The sequence below is a fragment of the Argiope bruennichi genome, chromosome 5, assembly GCF_947563725.1.
Source record: "Argiope bruennichi chromosome 5, qqArgBrue1.1, whole genome shotgun sequence".
NCBI classification, from domain to species: domain Eukaryota; kingdom Metazoa; phylum Arthropoda; class Arachnida; order Araneae; family Araneidae; genus Argiope; species Argiope bruennichi.
This window is the reverse complement of record NC_079155.1, coordinates 68003397-68029191: the sequence shown is the minus strand read 5'-3', so window position 1 is coordinate 68029191 and position 25795 is coordinate 68003397. Positions and strand designations below refer to the sequence as shown.

The 25795-nt window shown below is 27.9% G+C and overlaps 1 protein-coding gene across 3 annotated transcripts in view; it reads left to right on the top strand.

Annotated features, from left to right (window-relative positions):
- The window catches only part of LOC129968491 (protein 4.1-like), an 88711-nt gene that overhangs the window by 32858 nt on the left and 30058 nt on the right, over window positions 1-25795 (top strand). For 2 of the 3 annotated variants that reach the window (XM_056082424.1, XM_056082421.1), the window contains exons 2-6: window positions 19316-19507; window positions 19603-19707; window positions 20367-20409; window positions 21677-21697; window positions 21795-21870. In XM_056082424.1, the coding sequence (XP_055938399.1) occupies window positions 19322-19507; window positions 19603-19707; window positions 20367-20409; window positions 21677-21697; window positions 21795-21870 (431 nt within the window). In that variant the 5' untranslated portion in view covers window positions 19316-19321. The remainder of the gene's footprint in view (window positions 1-19315; window positions 19508-19602; window positions 19708-20366; window positions 20410-21676; window positions 21698-21794; window positions 21871-25795) is intronic. The other variant, XM_056082423.1, reaches the window with a different exon arrangement.

Below are 25795 nucleotides of genomic sequence, written 5' to 3'. Positions count from 1 at the left end.
TTTTTTTTCAAGGATGTCTTCAGACTTTTCATACATGCTTTACTCTTAAATACTTTATATTAATGAGAGTAATGCAGGGATCTTCAAACTTCTTAAATTTGGTGTTACATAAATAAGAATTAAAAATGTATGTGTAACGTTAAGATATTAAATCCGTCATTTCATATAATTGTTAGTGAAGTTATTCAGTTCATTTCATGAAATAATCAAATCTTTTATGAAGTAACTGATAAATTATTTGATAAAACAATTAGGAATTCTGTGAAATAATTGAGTTATATACTTTTACAGTAACATATGTACATTTTTAAGATCATTTTCCAAATAAAAACTAATGCATTCTAACTGGTGTGCTCTAATCAAAGATTGAAATATTTTAATTTTATATTATTTAGTTATGTTTGTAAATGAAATATTTACATTTTATATATTGTAATAAATATGGATTAATTATTAAAAAAAACTGAAAAATACATATGTATTTGAATAATAAATATTGAATCAAAATGTTAAAACAGGTATCATTTTACATTAAAACTGAATATTCATTTAAATCTTTTGTGTTAAAACAATACCCCCTAAAATAAAGTAATGCACTATTAGTGGTACATATTCTATAATTTGAGAAAACTCTGCTGAAATGGATTAATATTAATTTTATTTTGATTATGACATAAGGAAATATCAGATGATTTATATAAGTAATAAGTTTTTTTTCCCATAAAATATGGTTTATGTCAAGGCAAAAGTATGAAATTATATTATCATATATAATTTTTCCATATGAAATGTGATTTGGTGTTTAATGAGTAGAAATTCAGATAAGTGTTTAGATAATCATTGGATATAATTTCTTAACTGAATCATTAATCATGAATTAGAACCAGTGTTCTAATTCAATTTCTTTGTTTGAATGTAACTATTGTTTGCCTTGTTTCCTTTCCTATGCTTTACTATAAAGTTATTTTTAACTTTTATACTGCCGTTTTAATTCTTAATTTACTGCATTAACAATAGCTTGTGTATTAAACGAAGAAAGCCAATTTATATTTAAAGCAAAATAAATATAATATCCATATATTTAAAATAATTAGAAAAACCAAGGAACTAGTCTTCCAGCCACAATCATAGGCCTATTTTCCCCAACTTTTACTTTACATAAAATTCAGATTGGTTATCAAAGAACAGCAGTCCTTTGCCACATTTCATTTTGAGAGAAATCTGAAGAATATATTTCATTCTTCGTTTTCTAAAGGAATAATCTTAACAGACTTCCCCAGTCACAACCACCATAAAGATTTCGAAACTTTTTAATTCATATGTGTGTCTATGATTTCTGGATATGTCATCAATGATCACCTGTCTGTCGTCACCCTCTATATGCATAAGAAATTTCAAAAGTATTACTTTATTCTATATGCTGTATGGTGAAAAATCTTTTACATACCCCCCACCCATTCTAGCTCCAGTCACTCTACTTATTTCGCTAGATTTTATTTCATTAGTAAGCTCATGATTTTTAGATATGTCATCAAAGGTCGAGTGCTTTGTACAACTTTCCAGTTTCAAAAAAATTATAAAATAATTGGCAGAGCCTCCAGCCTGAACAACTGGAACGATTTCATCAATTCTATTTGGAAATTAATTTTACACTTTGCAAACGTAGCAAACTCCAGAATGCTCTCTTTATGCAAGTATGGCTTAAAAAAAGAGAAAAAAAAATATGAAAAAATTCACATTTAAGTCTACGAAAATCTAAACATGAAAGTTTATTGCCATGGCAAAATTCATAATATTTATATTGTGGATGGGCGTCTAGTCACCTAGTCAAAGGAATTGTATAATATTTAAAGTTCACTTCTTCTTCAAGACTTTCTTGGGAAAGAAGTCCTTTAAAATCCAATTTAATTTTATCTAGCAATATTTAATTTCGAATCTGTGTACCTGTGTATATATAAATATAACTAAAATTCGGTGCTATTTTCATATTTTCACACTTGCACCATAATAGTGGATTTGTATTAAATTTTGGATAAAATCTTTTTTTGGAATGATATATTTTCTTCCCTTTACTTTATTACATTATAGTTTATTTTTATTATTATTACTATATTTTATAAAGCAGCATACATACATTATATCGACGCAAATACATTTAACAAGCAAATCACTCACTATTCATGTTGAATGAAAATATTATATAAATTTTTAATCCTTATATTTCTTTATCTGCACTGCATCGTTTTAAGTTCCGAGAAAATGTTACATGTTTTTTTAACTTTTGTGTTTATTATATTTATTTCTATGCGCATTGTCACTTCGTCCAGGAGAAAAAAAAATACTTTGTTCACAGGTTTTGTTGCTTAAAATTTTTTTTTTTTCATTGCAATCGTCAATAATAATACGAAGAAGAACAAGAAATTCCAAAGGTCTTTTTTTTTTTTTTTTTTGAAATTGATTGAAATTTAGACTTGATTTGTTATTCGTCAGATTTTTGCTTTTATATTTTATTCTAATTGTACTGTATTTATTCTTAATTGTATTGTACACGCAATCAAAAAACACATTTAATATCACAGTAACGCATGTTGGTATAAATTCAGTAACTAAAATAATGAAAAGTACTATTACAAAATATACTTAATTTGTTAATTTGAATTCTAAAATTAGACAAAAAAAAATTGAATAGAAACAAGCTGACTCGTTACTAATTATGTTTCGTTAGAAAATAGTCTTTTATATTCCATTATTTTTTATTAATATTTCGTTTATATTATGTAATTACTTTCATAAATTTGCCATTTTTTCATTTATAAATTGAAATTGTCAAAAGCTTTGTTGTTTCATTACAGGATATTACTTATTGCTTTACAAGCAATTATAATATGATCACCTGAAAAAAGTCCTTTAGCTTAGTTAAAAATATTTTTTCATGATTGCATTATAGACGTAATTGTGATAAAGGCAAATCTGACAAAAATTATTTTGTCAAAAACTTGAGAAAAATATTTCTGTTCCATCAAAATAAACGGTACTTAATTTTAATGTTTCTGTTTACATTCGTAAGAAGTTTTCACTTGAAATTTATTTATTATTGAATTCAAAAGCAGCAATGTCTGTACTATGATTTGAGAATAAAAATTAAAATATTCTTCCTTAAAAACGCATATTTTTGTAATTCTTTGCTATTCTATGAATTTTGCTGTTGTTTTTATTTCATTTTTAAGGTAGATTTCTTATAAGACCTAGAACTCAAAAACATCTTCAAAATGTTTTTTTTTTCTTTTGTGTGTATGTGTGTGCATATAACGCTTTTGCAATAATTAGTGTGATTTTAATTGGATTGGCCTTCTTAGAATATTCTATATAGAGAGTAAAAATCTTATATGAGTTCATAGATTGGGTGGAAATAAAATTGGAGGAGTTGAAATTTTCATTTCCCCTTAAATTCTTTACGATTGAAAATGGAAAAAATAAATCAAATTAGCATCTCTTTAAAATAAACAACTTTTGTATAAAAGTTTTTCGATAGCCGCTATTGCTTAGAAGTTAGGGGCTGGAAAGTGATTTTCAGCTTTGATTATTTTTAACACGATCGGCATTGCCACATTTTTAAAGACTTCTATGCTTTCTTTCTTTATTTAATTTGAAATTGTTTAAATGCACTTGGACTAAATTTTATTAGCTTGGAAAAAAACTAATTAAAAAATAAAATAAAGCATAATATTTATTGGCGACATTATGTAAAAATGGTATTTTTTTAAAATTTCAGAAGCTGCGTGTGCATTAGTTCTTTTGAATGTATTTGACTGTAATTATTTTTTTAAAAGTTAGCAATATAGGTAATGTTAAATGTTTATCTTGCAACAAGTGCTGAATTATGTGATATCAATTAAGTCATTAACATAACTGTTTGGGTTTTTCACTTCTTCGCTAATAGTACTAAAACAAAATGTTCCTGGCTTAATTTTTTTTTTTTTTTCTAACACTCAATTTGAGAAATGCTGTACGTTAAAATCCAACTAAATATCCAGCAAAAAATGTAGTCATTATCTGTGATCACTTCAATATTTCATTGCTTTTGCCTAGGGATTAAATTTTTTGAAAATATTTACTCAGATTATTAAATCTAACTTTACTTTCAAGCTTGTCGAGAGGAATTTTTTTTATCAAAATTTTTTCGTTTGAAATTTTCTAGTCATTTAGTTAACTTTTTTTTTCTTCCGGTTGAAGCATTTTTCTTAAAAGTTGAATAAAATGTGAAAAATGTCCAATTCTCTCTCACTCAAATCTTTATAGCAAAACTTCACAAGAACTAACATTTTATGGTTAACTTAATAGTAATCCTAAATAAAATGCTATTTTATATAGTCTAGAATTATCTTTAATTTTATTAATGCTACATGAATTATATTGAAATCATGCCTCTTATTAAATGTCATTCAGTTTCCCAAAATTTTAAGTTATCCTTTAATAAATAAATAAATTAAGCATACATTGTGATATTCCTAATAACAATTAAATATCATTTGTCCTGATTTTCTTTACTGAATTTCTAAAAATCATAAAAAAAATGTTTTCTTATTAACTTAGTTACCAATTTTTTTTTTTTTTTTAAATTTCACTAGTAAGATATTATTAAAAGTTTGGTCTGTCGATCTTAAATTTTGCAGTGCTTTTTACTTTTAAAAATATGTTCATTCAAAATTAAATCGTTTGCTCTACAAAATTATTTACAGCGAAATAGTTCACATTTTTACTATCATAACTCATTTGTTTATATTATTGAAAATCTAATTTTTTTACGAACTATATTTTTATTTGCTAGTCGATCTAAAATGTATCTGTCCATAACAAATATCGATGATAATTTAGATGATATTTTAATTGCATTGAATGTGCTAACTCTAGAATTTTTTATTATTATTATTTCGTTAAATTGCAATTTTTGTATAGGTACTGTTCACCCCAAACTTAGTGTAATTAAAAAGGAGTAGATTTTTTTAATGGTAAATTTAGATGAAAAAGATTTTAAAAGGATTGAACCTCTAGTTCAAAATATTGTATAATGTTTTAAACTTGATTCCTCTATTCGTATTTTAATTTTAAATTTTATTTTATTTATATAACAGCGATAACGTACGCATATACATACAAAAAAAGTATTTAATATCGTCATAATATGAGTGACATAATTTAAATCTTGCAAGTATAAAATATAACGAAATGTTTTTTTTAATTTATTAAAATAAGGGAAATATATTATACAGAAATAAAATTGTTATCATTTAAAAAGGTTATTATTGTTTTATTTTAAGAAAAGAACATAACAAATTAGGGAAAGGGTTTTTATAATTTATTTTATTTTAATTAAAAATTAGATTAATTTTCAATTAAAATGCTGGAAACTCTTTCTTGGCGCTTATTCGGTAAAAAATAATTACATATTAAATTTGATAGCTCTAGATCCAACAATCTACTTTACGCAATATTTTGAACGACTTTTTCTTTATATGAAAAAAATTCCATGAAACAATTCACAAGTAATACGTTAATCTATAAACATTATCATGTTAAAATGCAAAATATTATCAATTATAATCAATCAAACTATTTTCCTAATTTCTATTCCAATAAACTACAACACTGATAACCTCTAAAACTTCCCAGATTAATTTTAACAGCAATAAACTCTTTACTGCTTAATCCTGTCCCAACATCACCCTCGTGTTTCTACATACAACCCATTTTATGGCTATCCATCATTAAATTAAACGCGTAGGTGGAACATACGCTTTGTTAACTTGAATGCAGCCATCCAGGTTGCCTCACTAATTGAGTGATAGGCTTATAACCTTAATTATGGCCAATTCCATTCTAACAATCGTTGCATGTCATCCTCTGCTCTGGATGGCCATAACTGGCCAGGCGCCAGAGCGGTTGTCTTTGAAAGTGACCTCTTCTGAGACGACAGACCGCCCCGATCATCGGTGAATTAATATCCTCTACGATAGACGTACTTCATTGGCAGTCACAGTTAAGCCTATTATAAATTGAGTTGCTGGGGGTGGGATAGGAGAAGGACGAAGCGTAGATGTCGCGAATGTCAACAGATCTTCCTCGCGGAATTAATAGTTCTTTCGTTTCCGTTTTTGTTCTTGGGCCGAATCTTCTGCGAATCTTTCGGTTCGTTAATGCATGCTCTCAATCTTTCCCAGTGGCGGCTTATCAGAAACGAGCAGTTCCGAAGATATTAAATTCATCATTTTTTTTTCTTCTTTATTATTTATTCATTATCCATCAAAAAAGTTTTACATTATTATTTTTTTTCTGCTAAATCAAAAGTGTATTTTCATGCTTTTGTTGGATTTTCATTTTGAGTAGAATTTATGATTACCTTTATCAGATAACAGTGCTGGTCTAAGATTTTTTTTTTTTTTTAAGTACAGACATGAACATGATTAAAGAGGATACTCTGTGTTTGTATTCAGGGAATTTACTCTAATCATGTTCCAGTAATTAATTCCTTAATTAATAGAGATAAATACATACTTTCAACTGGAAAAATTCTCTTAAGGATATAAATAATTATGTTTTATATTTAGTAAATGCAATGCCGGCGTCCTGGTCTAGGAGTAGCACGTCTTCTCCCTGATCTAGGCGTTCCGGGTTCGAGTCCTGGTTCGGGCATGATTGTTCCCTTCCTTGTGTTCTCTCTGTGAGGTGCGTGAAAGAGCCCCCTGTAAAAAAAGGTTGTGAAAGCGAGTGTTGTGTGCTATCTTCATTTGAGCTAGAAGTCAGACTTATGCCGTCGAGTGCTCAGGGGTCTTTACCCTCAAAAGTTACTGCGCAAAAATTTGGCTTAAAATAATCACACGACAAAAAAAAAAAAAAAAAAATGTAATGCTGAAAAATTAAGAAATCTTTCGTTTCGTTAATGCACACTCTCAATCTTAAGAATTTGTTTCGTTAATCCACACTTTTAAACAAGCAGAGAAGGGTGTTGGTTAAGAATTTTTTTTTTTTTTTTTTTTTTTTTTTTTTTTTTTGCTATACAATTAGAGTGAGTATACCAAACCCAACACAGATACCTAACACAGCTAGAGTGAATACCCTGTGTTTGTATACAGGGTATTCATTCTTATCATGTTCCAATAACTAACTCCTTAACCGATAGAGATAAGTACATACTTCCAAATGGACAAATTCTCGAAATGATGTAAATAATTATGTTTTATGCTTTTAGAGTTTAGTATAATAAATTTAATGACGAAATTTTTCTGCAAATCTTTCGTTTCGTTAATGCACACTTTCCATCTTAATAATTTGTTTCGTTAAGGCACACTTTTAAACAAGTACTGAAGAATTCTAAGAAGTTCATAACCACATTAGAGTGGATACTTTGCATTTGTATACAGAGTATTTTCTCTAACCGTGTTCAGTAATTAATTCCTAAATCAGTAGAGATAATTACATACTTCCAAATGGACAAATTCTCGAAATGATGTAAATAATTATGTTTTATGCTTTTAGAGTTTAGTATAATAAATTTAATAACGAAATTTTTCTGCAAATCTTTCGTTTCGTTAATGCACACTTTCCATCTTAATAATTTGTTTCGTTAAGGCACACTTTTAAACAAGTACTGAAGAATTCTAAGAAGTTCATAAACACATTAGAGTGGATACTTTGTATTTGTATACAGAGTATTTTCTCTAACCGTGTTCAGTAATTAATTCGTAAATCAGTAGAGATAATTAGTAGAGAATCAGTAGATAATACTTCCAAATGGAAAAATTCTCTAAATCATGTAAATAATTATGTTTTATGTTTTTAGAGTTAATAAATGTATTACTGAAAAAAATTACAGAAGTTTTGTTCATTTATTCGAAATTTTTATTTAAACTTCCAACTCTTATTGGTCATATTTAATAAAATATTCTCCATATACTAACATTTTAAAAAAATGTTCCATACTTTTATCACTAAAATTAACGAATAAATGGATCTTTGAATGTCTCTGATTCAGACTATTTTTTGCCATTTAAATAGACATCTCGAAGAAGATGCGTCAATCAACACATAATTCTTCCTTGAGACAGCCGGTAATTGACTTAAAACATTTTTAAAAATTCCATGTACAGGAATTTCGATAAACAGAAATACATATTGTAAAATTTTCATCATTTTTTTAAAATAATTAATCATGAATAGCTAAATTTTTAGAATTAAATAAAACTCAAAGAAATTAAATTATTTAAGTGATTTATTTTTAAGGGCTATACTTAAAGCAAGAATTCCAAACTAAATTAAATTTAAAATAAAAATCGTTGTAAATTACGAAAGGGATTCGTAGAATAGAAGCTAAACTATGACTCATAGGCAAGTGTTTTACTGCTTGTTTCTAGTTTTACATCTAGTTTTCTGCGATTTTGGGTTGTAAGACTCGTTGGATCAGTATCTTTATCTTTTTTTTTTCTCTTTCTTTATATTATTTGTATTTCTTCTTATAAATGTGATAAATAATGGCTTCTTTTTGATTACAGTAAGTGCAAATAATTTTTTATACAGAAAATTTTTTTTTCGATTCGTAGTACAAAAAATACAAACAGTTTCTCTAAAGAAAATCCAAAAGTCTTGAAAAAAACGTGCAATGTGGTGGTGGTGGGGGGGGGTTCATTGTATTTATCCGTATGAATCCGTATAAACAAGATTTTATTAGAAAAAATTAAATAATGAGTATAATGAAAGTGTGTTTTTTTTTCTGTTCAAATCTGAAAATGAAAAAAATGAAAAAAAAAAGAAAGGAAAGAATGCAAAGAAAGAGAGAAGAGGTTTAGAGGAAAGAAAAAAGAAAAGAGAAAAATTACTGAATGGAGGCTGTTGAGTAGAGATAAACAGTAACCCCTGTAGCCAGGTAGGAATATAAAGCGACCAGGGAGGAAAAAAAAAGTGCTCAAAACGAATAATTCTGGTTCGATTTTTTTTTTTTTCAGAGTCGAATCAATGGCCCTCGTTGCTGTTGCTGATAAACTTCATTAAATTTCAGACTTATTATAATAGTTGGAATATCGAAAGTCATTGAAAATTTCTTTAGCGTGTAAATTAAAACCATTATACTTTTTTTATGGACTAAAAAGTCTTCTTTATGTGAAATTCTTTCCCAAATCGTTGAAGTTTATGGTGAAACTGCAATGGATAGTTGAATAATTATGCCATTCACCTACATTGTTACACCAGGCCCCACACTGCCCTTCAAACTGAAGATTTGACACAAAACTTTAAGTGGAAAGTGTCGTACGGAACTCCGTGTGGCCCTGATTTGATTCTTTGTAATTATTTCCTTTTCCCACTAATGAAGGAGCATTTATCAAGAACAAGGTTGCTTATACTTGATTTCAAATGTTTATTATTGAACATAATTCTTAATTATGTAGTTTTAATTTCAATTTCTTTTTGTGGAATGGGGGTTGGGGTGGTGGGGTGAGAGTGATTTATTTTCAGTGACTTATCACATAAACTGTCGATTTTATGTTCGTATTAGACCATCTTAATACTCAGAATTTCATAAAAGTATTGTTTCATATATATTTATTGCTTTATATATATATTGGAACCCATTAGTTCAATATATAAACTGCAATAATAAGAATGCATGAAATGAAAAGGATATAAATGGAAAATTTAAATACATGCGGATTTATTTATTTACTTTGCAATATGACATTATATCGGTACTTAGACTTCCTTCAAATATAATGAATTTACGAATAAAATATGAAAACGAATAAAAAATATAAAATAACTACCCGCTTAGTTATCGTTTTGCAAGTCTTGCTCCTTCTTCTATAAATAAATTATTTCGCCTAAATTTTGCTTAGTGGAGGACATCTATCTGAACAGTGCTTAAAGGAAAATGGTGTGACATGGATAAAGTATCAAACCTAGTTAAAATGTTGAAACTTGAAATCCGGAATCTGCCTCAGGATCCGGACGAAGGAGGTTACGGTACTAAAAATAAAATAAAACAAAACAAATCCCACGGAAAAGAACGGGGTGGAGAGCAAATTAAGTGGTTGTGTTAATCTGGCGTGATGTCACGTCTCGTCCGTTAAAAGCACTTCGTATTCGTGACGTATTCACTCGTTCACTCAGTTTTTACTTGATGTTGAATAGTCGCCATAAACGAATAATTCACATCCTGTGGGACGCGCCTCTTCAGGCAGTGTGAAAAAAAAAGGGGGAAAGGGAATGAAAACTTGAAGAAAAAAAAAATGTTGATATACTTTCTATTGTCGAAAAATAAAATGTTATATCTCATTTTCTTTACACATCTGATAATTTCAGTGGCTGATGGTATTTTTCTTTCTCCTCTATGGGTATGATGTAAACTTCATCCAGAATCTTTTTATTTTGCGCATAATATTATATAATTAATCTTTCTTTTTGTTTCCTCACCCCCCTCCATAGAATGTTATATTTGTATTATTGCTCATTTAGCGCCTAAATTAAATAGAATTTTACTAACATAAAATTAAAAGTGAACTTCGTTTGTTCTTCTATAAATTTCCTTCTTTTTAATAGCATTTGGATGTTAATTATTTGAAATACTTAAGTTAATGGCATCCTTAATATTGTAATTAAAACTTAATCATGAAGCTCTCTGAACACGTTGTCGGAGTCAGAAATTTATTGGAACATTAACATATATATATTTAAAAAAAAACCTTATTAACGTGACATAAACACGTTGATAAAATCTCAAATTAAAATTTTAAGTTAAAGCATATTGCATCGACATTCCTCACGGTGCTATAAATAAGTAATGGTAACAATTGCGTGTCGATACAGTTACATAACAAAATCCCATATGATTGCATTAACTAAGCATGCAAAAAAGTAAAGGTTAATTAATCCTAATGCATTCATTACAAACGAAAATTCATCAGGGACATATATACTTTGAAATATATATAGTATTAAAAATTTATGCTTTAATATACTTATCCAGTGGCCGATTTTCAAGTAAACAGCTGCCGAATGTCGCAGCTGAATTAAAGAACTTTATTTTCCTAGTTATGCAATAAATTTGTAAAAAATATAAATTTTTTGAATTATAAAATATTAGGATAATATTATTATTATATTAACTATAAATGGCTAAGTTCTTATACATTTTATTACATTCACTATGTTCTTAGAATATTTATAATACAGAAAATCTGCTTCGATAGTACAAATGTGTATGCCGAGAGTCATAATAGATAAACTAATGCAAATACATTTTCACAAAATTAATATAATAAAAAAAACCCCTAAAATCCAGATGTATGTTAAAAATGTGTTGAAATGGGAAATTTAATTGATCAATTTATTAAAAAAAGACCCTATAATACGCATTGCATAGGGCCACAAAGTACTTAATCCATTATTGTACATATCATAACATTAATTTTTATATGATTAAGATAGAACAATATATTTAATATAATATTTCTTACGGTAAAGCAACGGAATTAATTCAATTATAAGTTTGTTTTTTGTGTAATTTTACATTTTAACAAGCTTTTGGCGATATTAGCTATATAATATTCTATATTATCTGCATTTACTTGCACACATACACTTGTTCTCTTCTTTTGGTTTGAAAAAATTAAATATAAAAGCTTTACTTAATGCTTACTACATTTAAATGAGCCTTGCCGTAGATCGTTTGCTGTTATAAATCTCGTTCTGAAAAACAAGCCTTAGGAACATGTAATGTGAAATTATATAAAACTCATTTCTTTCTGTGTTGAAAGTTGGCCCTTCTGTCAGCCTAGAATTCAAACCTATATAATTATTAAATTAATTGCCTGTTAACTTAGTCATTTATACTAAAATTTATAAACAGTTTTTTTTTTATTTTGCAATTAAAAATTCTTCAATAATATTTTGAAATAGATGCCAGCCTTACTGCTATTTTTACTAATCTGATTACTTTCTGATTAAGCCTTTTTATAGCTATTGACAAATTTAGAAATGCAACTTTCATTTAAGTTTGCTTCAATTTTTCATTTAATTTATTCGTAATGCGTTTCATTTGATATTATTCTTTAATAACAGTTTCTGAATTATCATTAAACTAATTATGCTGTGTTTATAAATTCATTAAATAAAAGCCTATGGAATGTCAACCATGGATGGCTTATCAGCTTAGAAACGAACATAGATGGAAGATTTTTTTCCCCCTCTGTGTAGAATGCAATTAAAAAAAACTACTTGATCTCTGTTCTACCCAAAGTTTTTGATTGTGATCGTTTGAATTGAATTTAAGAAAATTCTCAATGTATTTTTTTTTTCGGTCAGTGATTTCTAATCAAAATGTTTGTATTTTGATGCTTTCGAAGGCAAATTGTCGTGCATTCCTGAGTTTGTTTATATCTTACTTATTGGTTCCTTTTCTGCATTCTTTCTTTGTTTTTATTAACTGTATTTTTTTTAATTCTTATTGTTTATTAATCTCTCGATGCAGAGAAAAAATTAAATACGATTAAAAACGAAAAAAAAACATCTTTTAAAGTAATTTCGGATGGAAGACTGCAATTCTGCATTAATATCTACCAACTTAACACATTAAAAAAGTTTTGGAACATATTGCACTGGAAAATATCGTCTGTTTAGCTCCAATAGCAAGTGGGGTAATTCAGAGAAAAGTTGTTTTCAGTAGTAAAAAAGAGTGGGAAATAGTATTGGACCACTTACACACATGGAATGTGTTAGAAAATGCATGGTGGAAAGTATATGTGTTAGAAGTCTCCTCGCCTTCTAATTTCTTATTTTATTAGAACATTATAGGATATTGAATGCAATCGAAGTTTTTCTTTACAATTTCGGACCTCCAATTTTTAAAGTAAAACTCTTTCTCAAAGCAATAAAAACAACTTGCATCTGCAAATATTGTCTTGATTTAGCATTTTTCATTAGAATAAACAAATTTTTGAGTCGATTTTTCCATTTTTATTCGAAATAAAACTCGTTGAATGAATAAAATTCGTTGAATGAAATTCTGAGTAGGATAATTTAGCGCAACATAAAAATTGATGCACGATATTATTCCGTACAAAAAAAAAATTGCATTACTTAATGGGTATTTTGTGAATTATATAAATATCTCGAAATTATATGCGACATATTTAAAAAAAGAATTTCCATAACTGATCCATATCATTAAAAAATAATCCCAAATCGACAATCTGAAAAAGAAAGCGAAGACTACTTAAAAAATTTACAAGTAATTTTTGATAAGTACAAATTAATTTTGAAACGAACTTACAGTTTAGAAGATATCGAATGACAATGATGCAAAAGCCTGCGCGGTATTATCCGCGCCAGGGTATAATGCCGAGCAAAGATATTTTTTTAAAAAAAGTAAATTGGTTGTACAAAAAAGAATTGCTCTCATTTCGCACATAATAGTTGCACTACTAGAATATTACAAAATAGCCAGTGAAAAATCATTTCTAAATTTACTATTACAAAACTCTCCTAGGTGGAATTCCCTTCACTCTCCCCTATTTAAAATAAATTAAAATAGCACAATATTTGGTCTCTAAACATCTTTTCCATTTGATTGAATTCAAATTGAAGCAGGTGAGTTCATTATCAACTTAAATAAGTTATGTTTCTTCCTTTTTAAAAATTATTCCGCTATAGTTTTTAACGGAATTCAGATAATGCCCGCGATTCCACTTCGGATTTAAATCCATACTTTAAAAAGCACGATCTAACATTATCTTTAGTTTTTTGAATAAATAGAGGCTTCTTAAACTCTTTATTTTAGACTCCTTTTCATTGCCACGTTACTATCACTTAAAAAAAAAAAAACTGTCTTCCAACTCTTTTGGGCTCAGAAGTTATCCAAAGTATCGTTTGCATGGAAAAGTAAGCACTAAACAAAGCATTATTTCATAGTAATTGAAATAGGTTTGCATTTAATGCAGTTATTTGATAAATTTTAAGTAAATATCTTAATCAAAATAATATTTTCAATTATTTTTACTTTCATGTGTTATGTCATTGATTGATGACGACATAAATTTTGGCATAATGTTAAAGTTTCATTTTTACTTTATCGTATACAAAATACTCAAAAAAAAAAAGTATTGTAATAGTCAAAAAAAGTTTGAATTCCATATTTTGATGAATCTCCACTTATCAAATCTTCTTGAGTCCGATAAAATACATTTTTAGCATTTTATCTATCTGTATGTGGATAAAATAACTCAAAACGCTTTGAAATAAACGGATGAACATTGGTATGTGAGTTTTACACAAAATTTGTGTAATACCATAAAATTTCGGTTCACAGAAAGTCTGTCTATCTGTTTTTTCGTGTAAAAAGAAATACGCGGCTACAAAATATAAAGAGCTAGGTGGATGAAATTTGGCGCAGAGATTCAGCATCTAAAGTATAGATACGTGTCAAATTTTGAACCAAATCCCTCGAGAGTTTGGCCGTCTGCATTTTCGCATACATGTTAACGCGATTACTGGGAAACGCAATGATTTGGATAAATGAAAAGCAGTCGGAAAAAAGATAACGTCCAAATGCATATTCGTACCTTTTTAAACGATATTACGAAGCATAAAGCGTTTATGTTCAGGAATCTGAAAATGAAAAATAATATTAATAATAATAATAAAATTGTCGTGGCATTCACGGCAGTGACCATCTCTGCTGGTTGATTACTAATATTGAAAAAAGATTGATGAAAGGTACGTCATAGAACTCTCCCGGGGTCGAACCCGTAATTTAAGATACTCTGGAAAAATGATACTTCCTTTCGTGCGAAAGATTGGATAGTTGATGGATTGGATGTTTCTTTTCAAGTTATTTTAGAAATTCTGAAACTTCCTCAAACAATTTTCTTTGTTGCTAAAATTCGACGATGGGAAGATGAATAGTAATATAAATAAAAATGTTAACGATGCATGTAAAATTCCTACTTTCCGCCGTTTATGATCTGTGGACTTATTTTATGTGTTCATATAAAAGTAGGCGGAGACATTCAGGCTGTTACAAATACCGCTGTCGCGTGCGTTCAGAATGGCGTGCCTTGGCAGCCATTTTTGTTAAATTAATGCCTTAGCTCAGATCATTTCTTGCGTCGTTTTTACAAAGGGGCGTTGGCATCAGGAAGATAATATATCTTCTGCTCTACGGACGGGACGGTTTTTATGGTTCTCAAAGTGCGGCAGGTGCGCTCGGCCTGAAGACGAATGATTAAAAATGCACGTACCGTCTTCACGCCGAACAAGTTCTGTGGGTATTACTAATTCAAAAAAAAAAAAAAAAAGCAATAGAAGAAAATATCTTCGCATTTGGAATAAAAGAGGTTAATGTTCCAAAACAAAAATACGCGACGTGATTCATGTTTACGTAGCGCTCGCTGCACAGCTTTGTTTCGTTAAATATTTACGAATTTTGAAGCTTCAAATTAAGTCTGGAAGATAAGAGATATATAAAAAGGTTTTAAATATTTTTTTTATCAGTGTACTGAAAAGAAGAAGAAAAAATTATTTAGCAAAAGTCTTGAAAGCTAAATAATTTAGATATAAAACTAAGAATCTTGAAATAAAAATATTCTCAACAAAGTGGAATCTTCATTACATTCATTATACTTATAAATGTTTAATTTTTTTTCTTTATGGTGTAATTTACTTAATGTGTTTTTTTCACGTTCATTTGAAAATTAAAAATCTTCAACCAAACGTCATGTCAAAGCAAAAAGTATTTTGGCTTGATTTTTGATTCAAAAATGTTTCAGTATGTTAGCAGAAGCCAGGGTTATTTTTTTTTAGTTTTACTTTAAATTTATTTTTATGAATTAATTTATTATTTAATTTTATTATATATTTTAATTTTATTTATGATAACTATCTTCAGATTTTTTATGATCTTCATTTTGATGTAACTATATTTTTTTCAACGCTTCACATTTCACTAATTTTAGTTTGATTTAATTTTTAATATTTAAAAACGTCTTTTGTTTTTTCATTTTATCAGCAAGAAAGAGGCATTTTTTGTTTTTAATTACTTTTTCTCCTTTTTATTTTCTAAATATTTCTTAAATTATATTATCTATATATATATACTTATAATAAAGCTCAATGTGTGTGTGTGTGTGTGTGTGTGTGTTGGCGCTCTACAGGCCAGGTCATTTGACATACAGCTATCAAATTTGGTACATGTATACCTTAGAGATCGGGAATGTGCACCTGGGGTCCCTTTTTTTGAAATTTTAATTAGAATTTTAATTATTAATTAAAAACTAACTTTCCCGCCAAAAGAATCTTCCATTTTCTCCACCGCCAACTTTTCCGCCAAAAAAATCTTCCATTATCCCCAGCGCCAAACGAGAAAGGCTTCCGTTGTTTTTTTCTCCCAACAGTAATGAGGCTAGGGTTAAAATTTTTCGGCGGATTATTTCAATCGGTTCTGCTTATTTTCTTAATGTTTGATGCATTTAAAATTAAACATTGTTAATGAATCAATCTTTCAGATTCATTCTGAAGTACTTTTGAATTAAAATAAAACAGAATAAAGGAAATTAAAAATTTCTAATCCGCATAGCGTTACCCCAACTGGCGTAGAAAAAATCACGTATTTGCGTTACGTAACCGGCGAAGAAAATTCACGCATGCGCATTCTGTTCTGATTGTTGCCATGACAACATGTATATGCTTATAGTTTTAAGTACAACGTTTTTTAAGTAGTTTTTTTAAAACCTGTTTTCAACCGTTTATTTTAAACGATTCGTTTTATTTTCTTAGTGTTTGATGCATTTAAATTTAAACATTGTTAATGAATCGATCTGCTCATAATGAATCTAAGAAAATTTTGTTGACCAACTCTTGAGATATTACATAAATTTAAAAAAATATTCTTTAGTGCCCATAAAGTTTAAACGCTGAGTGACTCTATTTTCAGTAATCAGATTATAAAAAAATGCTTTGTTTCAGTAAAAAATATTATTATATTAATTGAAGATAAATTATTTCCACTTTAATTTAAAGCATAAATTCTACGGGTGCTAACAGAAAATGAGAGAGATACATATTACGTTATGACTGAAGGCCTTTATAATATTATGAATGAATTATATGATAATCAAAATTTGAAGTTTTAAAATATTTTGCTGAAGAAGCTATTAAAGTAGAAATTGCATAAAATATTTAATTATTAAAATTTTAACGAACATTAAGATTGGCGAACCGGCTGGTCGCCAAAGGCGGCTAGTAATTATTATAAATTCTAATAACCAATTTTGCTCACATTTATTTCCAGATTGCTCCTCTTATACAGAGTCAAAATTAAATTATCGTAAAAATAAAATTATCTAATCGTTTATTTAATAATTATGAAAAAATATTTTCATACTTATTAAATAAACGGTTAGTTTCTTTTATTATTAACTACAGTATTTTAATAATTTCATCGTGAGGTTATACCAACGTAAAATTTCATCTCTAGCACAGTAAGAAGTGAATGAATAATTGAGTACCAAATTCCTTCTTAAATCTTTCCATCTTGAAAGTTGAGTTTATAAGGGAATGTAAGATGAGATAAGATTTAATTTTATAACCGATTCGTGAGAAATATTCTATTTAAAAAATAATTGGAGGTATAAAAGAAGCTTGTCAATTACAAAATGAACAAGTAACTGATATTTTTGATTACTGCGATGTATTTATTTGTGAGAATTAGACGATATTTCATTAAAATACATTTAAAACACATACACAAGATACGAACTTCGTGCGTTTGAATTTTGGAAATTCACATCTTCGTGTTATTTTTGATTAAACAAATAAATTACATTAATATCGCCAGAACGCTTCATAATCTATTCGTGGCAACAGCAGTATTTTTCTCAGCTTCTCATTTTTTTAACCATAATTCATTCAATATCGATTAATTAAATACCTTAATATCTTTTATTTTCTCATATTCTGAGCATAAATAAAATATCGATTATTTGATAATTAGGACTGAATCAAGGGGTGAAGTCTCATTTTTAAACAGTTTTGTCCAATCCTGATTCTCAGAAAAATTGCATTTTCTAGAAATATAAAAATATTTTTTTTTAAATCTGTTTTATGTACTTTATATTTCTTTGGTTGTATGGAAAATAATTGAAACGTGCATTTAAAATAAATTAATAAATCCAGTAAATTCTTTTTAAATTTTAAAATAAAACTGTATATATTCCAATTTACAAGAACAAAGGAAATCTGTATGCAACCTCTGAAAAGTGCATGGTAAAAAGTGGCTAAAAAGTATACCACTTGTTTTATTGATTGAACCCCTTCTTTTTAAATTCAAGGTCATGCTATTAAAAAGAATGCATATATTATGTTTTCTTGTATTTGGATGGAATTCGGGTTTCAAAATTCTTCAGTTCGTAGTTTTGTTTGTTTCTTTCTTTCTTTTTTTTTTTCTTTCTTCTTTTTCTTCTTCTTCTTCTTCTTTTTCTTTTTTTTTTTTTCCTTGTGATATTGAAGTCCACGTTATATATGCCATTTTATCCCCGCCTTAACTATACCACTAAACGGAAAGGAGAAAATAGATAGCATCAATCGGTTAAAACTTATATATTGATACATTTTCACAGTCAAGGTTTTTTTGGGAGGGGGGGGGGGATTATTTCAGGAATATAGTTGTATATCTGTCTCAGATTATCAATTATATGAACTCGATAACTCGAAAGTGTAGTAAGTTTAGTGAATTAAATACAGAATAATACTTACAGTAAAAGCTTTTGAATTTAATACAATCCGTAAGATTACTTTAATCCATTTGCATTATTTAATACTTTGAAGCTGATAATGAAAAGGATCTCAAAATATTTTCAACTACTCATTTAAAACATCTTTTGAGCTTATTTGGTACTATTTCTTTGTCAATTTATTCGTATTCACTTTATTTAACTTGACTTGTTTCATATGTATAAAGATGAAATTTTATAATCGATTTTCCGGATTCTCATTGTGCTACAATTTTGGAACTTTGTACTCTTCTTTATTCTCTTTAAATAGTAAAATCATACGACAACGCATGATTTTACTATTTTCAGAACTTAATTACCAATTAATCGATTCTTTAAAATATATTTTGATTGCCTATGAATGGCGTCACCTGTAGTGAATTTGAAGAAAAGTGATTTCAAGAATCCATAATATTTATAGTAATAAATTGGAAGTCAATGAAAAAAAAATAGAAAATAGTTTTTTAAAAAGTAATATGTATTAATCTTTTTTTCCTTCCTTCCAGTGAAAAATGGTAGACATACGCAATAGTTCCATGGATACCTCTCTTCCCATTACAGAGAGCGGTGTGGTCATTAATGACTTTGACTCCCATTACGGTTCTGTCAAAAGACAACCCAAAAAGGGCAACAGATCTAAAACTATTCCCTGTAGAGTCCGTATGTTGGATGGTACAGATGCTGAATATGATGTGGATGTAAGTTTTATATTAAGTTTCATGATGCATCATATAATACTTTATATCTATCTTTTGCTTCGTGTGTAACAACTTTATTCCTCTGTTTTTAATAGAGACGTGCCAAAGGTGCTACATTAGCAGCATTGATTGCTGATCATTTAAATCTTTTAGAAAAGGACTATTTTGGTCTCACTTTTATAGATACAGACGGCAAAAGAGTAAGTTTATATCATTTAATATTAAACATTAAATATTTAATCCATCATAATACTAATCTTCAGAATTGTATTTCATTATAATAAAGAATATGTTGTTTCCTCTTTCCTTTAAAATTAAAATAATCAATACTTTTTTGTATGAATAAATTGAAAACGGTTTAATTTTTGTATTCTTTAAAATCTATATCAATTAATGTGTTTAATGAAATGTTTTAACATTTCTCATTATTTTTCTATAGTTTTATTTTTACCAAAATAAAATTGCACATTTTATCGTTTCCAAAATCTTTTGTAAAATGGCAATAAATTTTTTGAAGGTTTTAATAATTTTTTATTCTGTAATTACTTTCTTTCCTTTTAAAAACATAAAGCCTGACTTAAGAATAGGGCTTGGTCACCAAAGATTAATTTCTTTGGATAATTTCTCGCCAAATGGTAATTGAGATTATCTTGTTAAATTGGCAGATTTTTGCTGAAATTTTCGACAGTTAGAATGATTTATTGAACTTGGCGAGAAGCCGGATCCAATTCTTGCGTCTTACCAAATATAAAGTTATTGTATATATATATATATATATATATATATATATATATATATATATATATTTGAAGCAAATCCTGTGTCACGTAGACTAATGATTTTTTTTTTTCTTTTATAGAGTTGGTTAAATTATGAGAAGAGGATATCAAAACAAATTAAGGGTAATGTTAGTATATTTGAAAAAGTTTTTATAATAGAAAAAAAATTAAGTTTTCATATTTAAAATTTTTAAGAAGTGTTATTTCTTAGCATTTAAATATTCATTGGTTGATTATCTGTTTGTCTATTTTTAATATCACTGAAGACTTGGAAATAGAAATTATTTATTTCTATAAAAAATTATTTAATTACGTTAAGCATTACTTATATTATATGCTTAAGTCCTTTCTCTTAATTATCAATTCTGTATATCTATTTCTGGTTTCTTTCCTCTAGCTTGACAACAACCAAAATAAACGCACAAAGCTCACATATCTCATTATCTTTTTTCCAAGATTGGCGTCAAATTCGCTAAACCATAGAGCACTTATTTATCATGACTGCTTCTATCCACATAAAAAAAAATGACATTTTGCGTCATTTTGGTGACAATTGTTGTTTAGCTGAGGGAATTCTCTGTTTTCTTGTTTTAAGATATTTTTTTAATGAAAAGGTCGCCGTTACACAATTCGGTTGTAACGGCGACCAAAGAAGTGGTAAGAAAAAGTTTCGCCAAATTATAAACTTAAGTGTAAAATATCTATAATGATATTTTAAAAAATTTAATCCTAATTAATTTCCTAATTTTTTAGCATAATTCAGCCCATCTGAAAGTCATTCTAAAATATTCTCTTATTTCCTGATCCCATTCCACATTTTCTATTTAATTAATTCAATTGAAGCTTTGTAAAAATGATTGCGTCAGCGGTTCCCACGTGCCGAGTGAAGGCATAGAGAATTGCTGATGTAAACAGATCCTTCTAAAGGATCCCTCTGTTTCCTTTGTCAAGGTCGACACGTGTGAGAAATTCCTATCAGAATCGACACGTGTCAGAAATCTCATGTTATATAAGATCAGGGATAAAATATTCAGTTTGCCCTCACTTTTCCTTTTCGCTTTGTGTTGTGTGCTCGTCTCTCCTGCTTGTACATAATGCGTGCCTCTCCGGGATGAAATAAAACGACGTCAAAAAAATCGAAAGCCTCTTCACTGTCTTCGAAACTGCTTTCTAATTAAAAATTATATGCTTACACACACACACACACATATATATATTGAAATTAAATCGCCAAACTAGCGAAATTTTTTCTTGGAGCTTTTTGGTCCCTCTTACAACCGTCCTTAAAAGGTATTAAAAGTACCTTAAAAGGATTTAAAACCCATTTTAAATAGAAAATATTCTGAATGATCATTAAAATTAATAGTGTCTTCTTTTTTTCACATGCTAGCAACCTCAAGGAATTTCAAAAGTTTGTGATTTTTTTTAAAAATCGTTTTTTTTAATTTTTTTTATTAGCTTCATTGATTTTTTTTACTATTAAATGTTTTTAAAAAACTGTTTTTTAGGTGGTCCTTGGGAATTTTCTTTTGAAGTGAAATTTTATCCTCCAGATCCATCTCAGTTGCAGGAAGATATAACAAGGTAAGTTGCAAAATTCCTTTTTTAAATACTACGTTCTTTGTGCTCAAAGAATCAGCGAGAAAAACTAAATTTCTCATACAAATATCAAATCTCTGTAACATGCCTTTAAAAACATGGGGAAAGGAACGTTACAAAAAAAGTTCCAAAAATAAATGACTGGAAGAAATCGATGAAAGATTTTTGACATAAACATAATTCAACCTTTATAATATGATTATTCCGGCGAAGTCATAATGCATTTTTATTCAATTCCTTCTATTAGTTCACACTCTTCCTATATATATATATATATATATATATATATATATATATATATATATATATATATATATCTTGTTCAAATTTTCAATCGTTAATAAAATACTTTTTATTCATCCATTCAAGTTCAAATACATTTTTTTAAACTTGTAGTGGGGGACACTTGACGTTAATAAAGTTTTTTTCAAATATTGATTAATTAATTAATTAAATTTGTTCAGTAATTTCTATTTCGTCGCCAAATGGTCGCCAAGTTTGTCACTAATTTTGTAATTATTTAATAAAAAGTAACGAAAATAAAAAAAAATTTGTTTACCTAAATAGGAATTGACTTAAAAAACTTTCTTTTATGTATTGCGTGTTTATTGATTAAGTGATACGGGAGTGTAATTGCTAACAATTGCATTTAATATCTAGATAGATATTAATATCTTATAGATAAGATCAATTTAATTAATGCATATAAAGTAAGGAGTTCTGATGTAAAAAAATTCTCTTTTTAATTAAATGTTTTTCTCTTCTCATTTCTAATATTCTGAAATACACAGCATAGAGATTTGACTCTGTAATGATCATTGTTTACTTCCTCATATACAAAATCTGCTCAATGGTAAAACCTCGCTTCGTCGCAGAATTCGACCTTGAGACTTTGGATAATCCTTCCACTTCAATCATTCCCAAATCCGAGAGAAAAAAGAATTATGTTGATGTGTGTGTAAACACTACAACTTAAATTCCAAACATTCTATATGGATGAAATTTGACATATGTCTTTTCACCAAAATTCCAAATATGCACCAAATTTTGGACTGAGGCCATTATTTTTTTCAATACTCAGAATCAATTTTAATTGCACTATGAAAATTAATGAAATAACACCATATTTACAAAGATTATTTTAGTGCAGGCGAAATTATTCATTCTAAATTAAAATGTATAAACATTTTAATTATTTAATTCATTTGTCCGAATTCTATTACTTCGCCTAGTGAAAATTTTAAATACATTTGCATGGCTATAATTAAAAAATATTTAAAAATAAATGATGAAAAAATAGTTCAGCTATAAAATTGACGTTCGATAATTACATTTGTAAATTTTAAAATGCTTATAAATGATATCTTTGATATATATTAAAGAGATAATTCATCAGACAAAAGTGAGTTTGATTTCCTTAATATGCATTTTTATTTCAACCATAAATATATAGTTTTCTTATCTTCCAATTAAGTTCAGTTTTCGACTGATAAGTCGTAAGCTGAATTTGTTTGTCAATACTGTTTTCATTCAATGAAGTTATAAAATTTAAATATAAAGCACAGAAATTGAATCTGTGTATGTATAATAATTGTGGAGAAGATTAAAAAATATGTAATATCCACTCTAATGTACATTGTATTACTGAAAATAAAAATACAACCTGAAATTGCATATTGTAAAAATTATAAATATTTATTAATAAAAATTAGTATTAACTATTTTTTGTGATCGTAAATCAAGAAGAAAGTATATTCGATTGCATAATTTAAATAAAGCTATTATTAACCACAAATTATTATTGATGTCTTTTTGTAATTTAAAAGTATACAAGAAAATTGATGGGAGATATCGTCAATTTTTTTCAACTTCCTTCAATGCTCAACTAAGCAATTTTAATATCAGCCTTCTGTATAGTATGTAATTAATACCTTTTTTCAAAAGATACGTATTATGTTTCAAATGATTTTTTTTTCTTTTTCAGAAATATTCTAAAACTACCTAATCAAAATATATGCAAAGCTTTTAATATCTTATAATTTATTATTATTTTTATAATATTTTAGTTTTCATGCATCTCACTTTCTGTTGGATGAATTTAGAAAGCCCTCAAATTCCAATAGTAGAAACATATTGTATTATATTTCATATTTTTTGTGGTATTAGGAAACAATATTACTCTTGCTATGGATAATCGAAATTTTAAACACGCCCCATTATAAAATAAAAAATTACCTATTGATATATGATCAGTAACTTTTGATTGAAAAATGAATAATTTTTTTTTGAAAATCTATCTTATATTATTGTAATTCAAATATTAAATAAATTCCATTCTTAACACTTACTTTCATACTTTTTCTTTTATATCCAAACAGTTTTTCTATATTCACTGTTTTGATGTCTTTTGTTTACATCAGAGGTTCCCAAACTTTTTTTTCTCGTGGACCACTTTCAAAGTTTTACTATTTTCGGTAGAGCCCCTGCTGCTACATTTCTACTGTATTCCGAAAACTCCTAAAAAATATCACCCTAAATTGGGGGTGTTAAGAAGAAAAAAAAAAGTAGCGCATTTTCTTGTGTCCTATTTATTAAAATAATACTTGTGATTATACAAAATTATAAACATTTATTATTACAAACAATCAACAATTGACAAAATTCAACAATGAACTCTGAAATGTAAATCAACAATAAAAAATAGTCATACTTTTAATGAGACGGATGTACTTTGTGAATTGACAGCTAATTATCAATATTTGGCTTCAGTTTTGTAAGAAGTAATCTCAAATCTCCCCGTTCTGTGATGTTCAATCTGCTCCTTTTTTTTTTGTTTTTTTTTGTTAACAGGTTGGTAACGGAACTAAAACTTCTTTCGACAAGATATGACGAGGGAAACGCTATCAAAAATTTTCTCGCAATTTCTTTGCAAGTCTCGACATGTGGTGTACACTTGTATTATTATCTATTGTTCTATTCAATTCTGTGTTTGAATTGAGTCTCGAATATTTTTGAGTATCTACCTAATGAATGATTCTACCTGCCTACGTTCATGGGTAAATCCAAGCCAAAATGTGTGTTCTTTATTATGAAAACCAGAATATTTTTCGTGGACCCCCACTTACAACTTGTCAACCCCTGTTTTTTTTTCACGTCTACGTGGACCCCCGTGTGGTCTCCTATGGACCCCTGGGGGTCCACCTAGACCACTTTGGGAACCTATGATTTAGATGATGTCTTAATAAGCGAAACTTTATTCTTCTTACGTAAACTAGTCGACTTTAACGACCAGTTTATTTGTCTAGAATATTGACTTCTTAGATTGTTAAATGATTTATGAAATGCTTTAAAAAAACATTTTAACTTGCTGTTTGATACGACTGAAAGACGTGCATTCAATTGAATTTTTACTGCAAATTAAAAATGAAATGTACCTATTACGAAATAAACTGGAAATGAAAATCCTATTGCGGAGTTGAGCATTGGCAAAAACACATTATAAAATGTTTTGATGGTCGAGTTTGAATTTCATCATAAAGTTAAAAAATGTTGTTACATACAATGAATCAAATTGAATTTAAAATATTTTTTAAATTTAAGGAAAATTCTACGAAAAGGAAACTGATATTAGTAAAACTAATTTTCTGAGTCTTAAGATAATGCAAAGATTATTTTTGTAAGATAATAATTTTGGAAAATATTAACATTAATTCTCGTAGGCAAATCATAATTATTATCCATTTTGCGATGATTTATTCTATTTTTACTCCGGTTAAACTTTCTGTTGCAGCATATTTCTTGATTTCTTTTATATCTTCTTTCCTCTAACTGAATGTATTTTTGGTGGCTCGGCGAACCAACTCCTGAACATTTCTAATAATATTTTTCAGGACCATTAATTGACTACGCA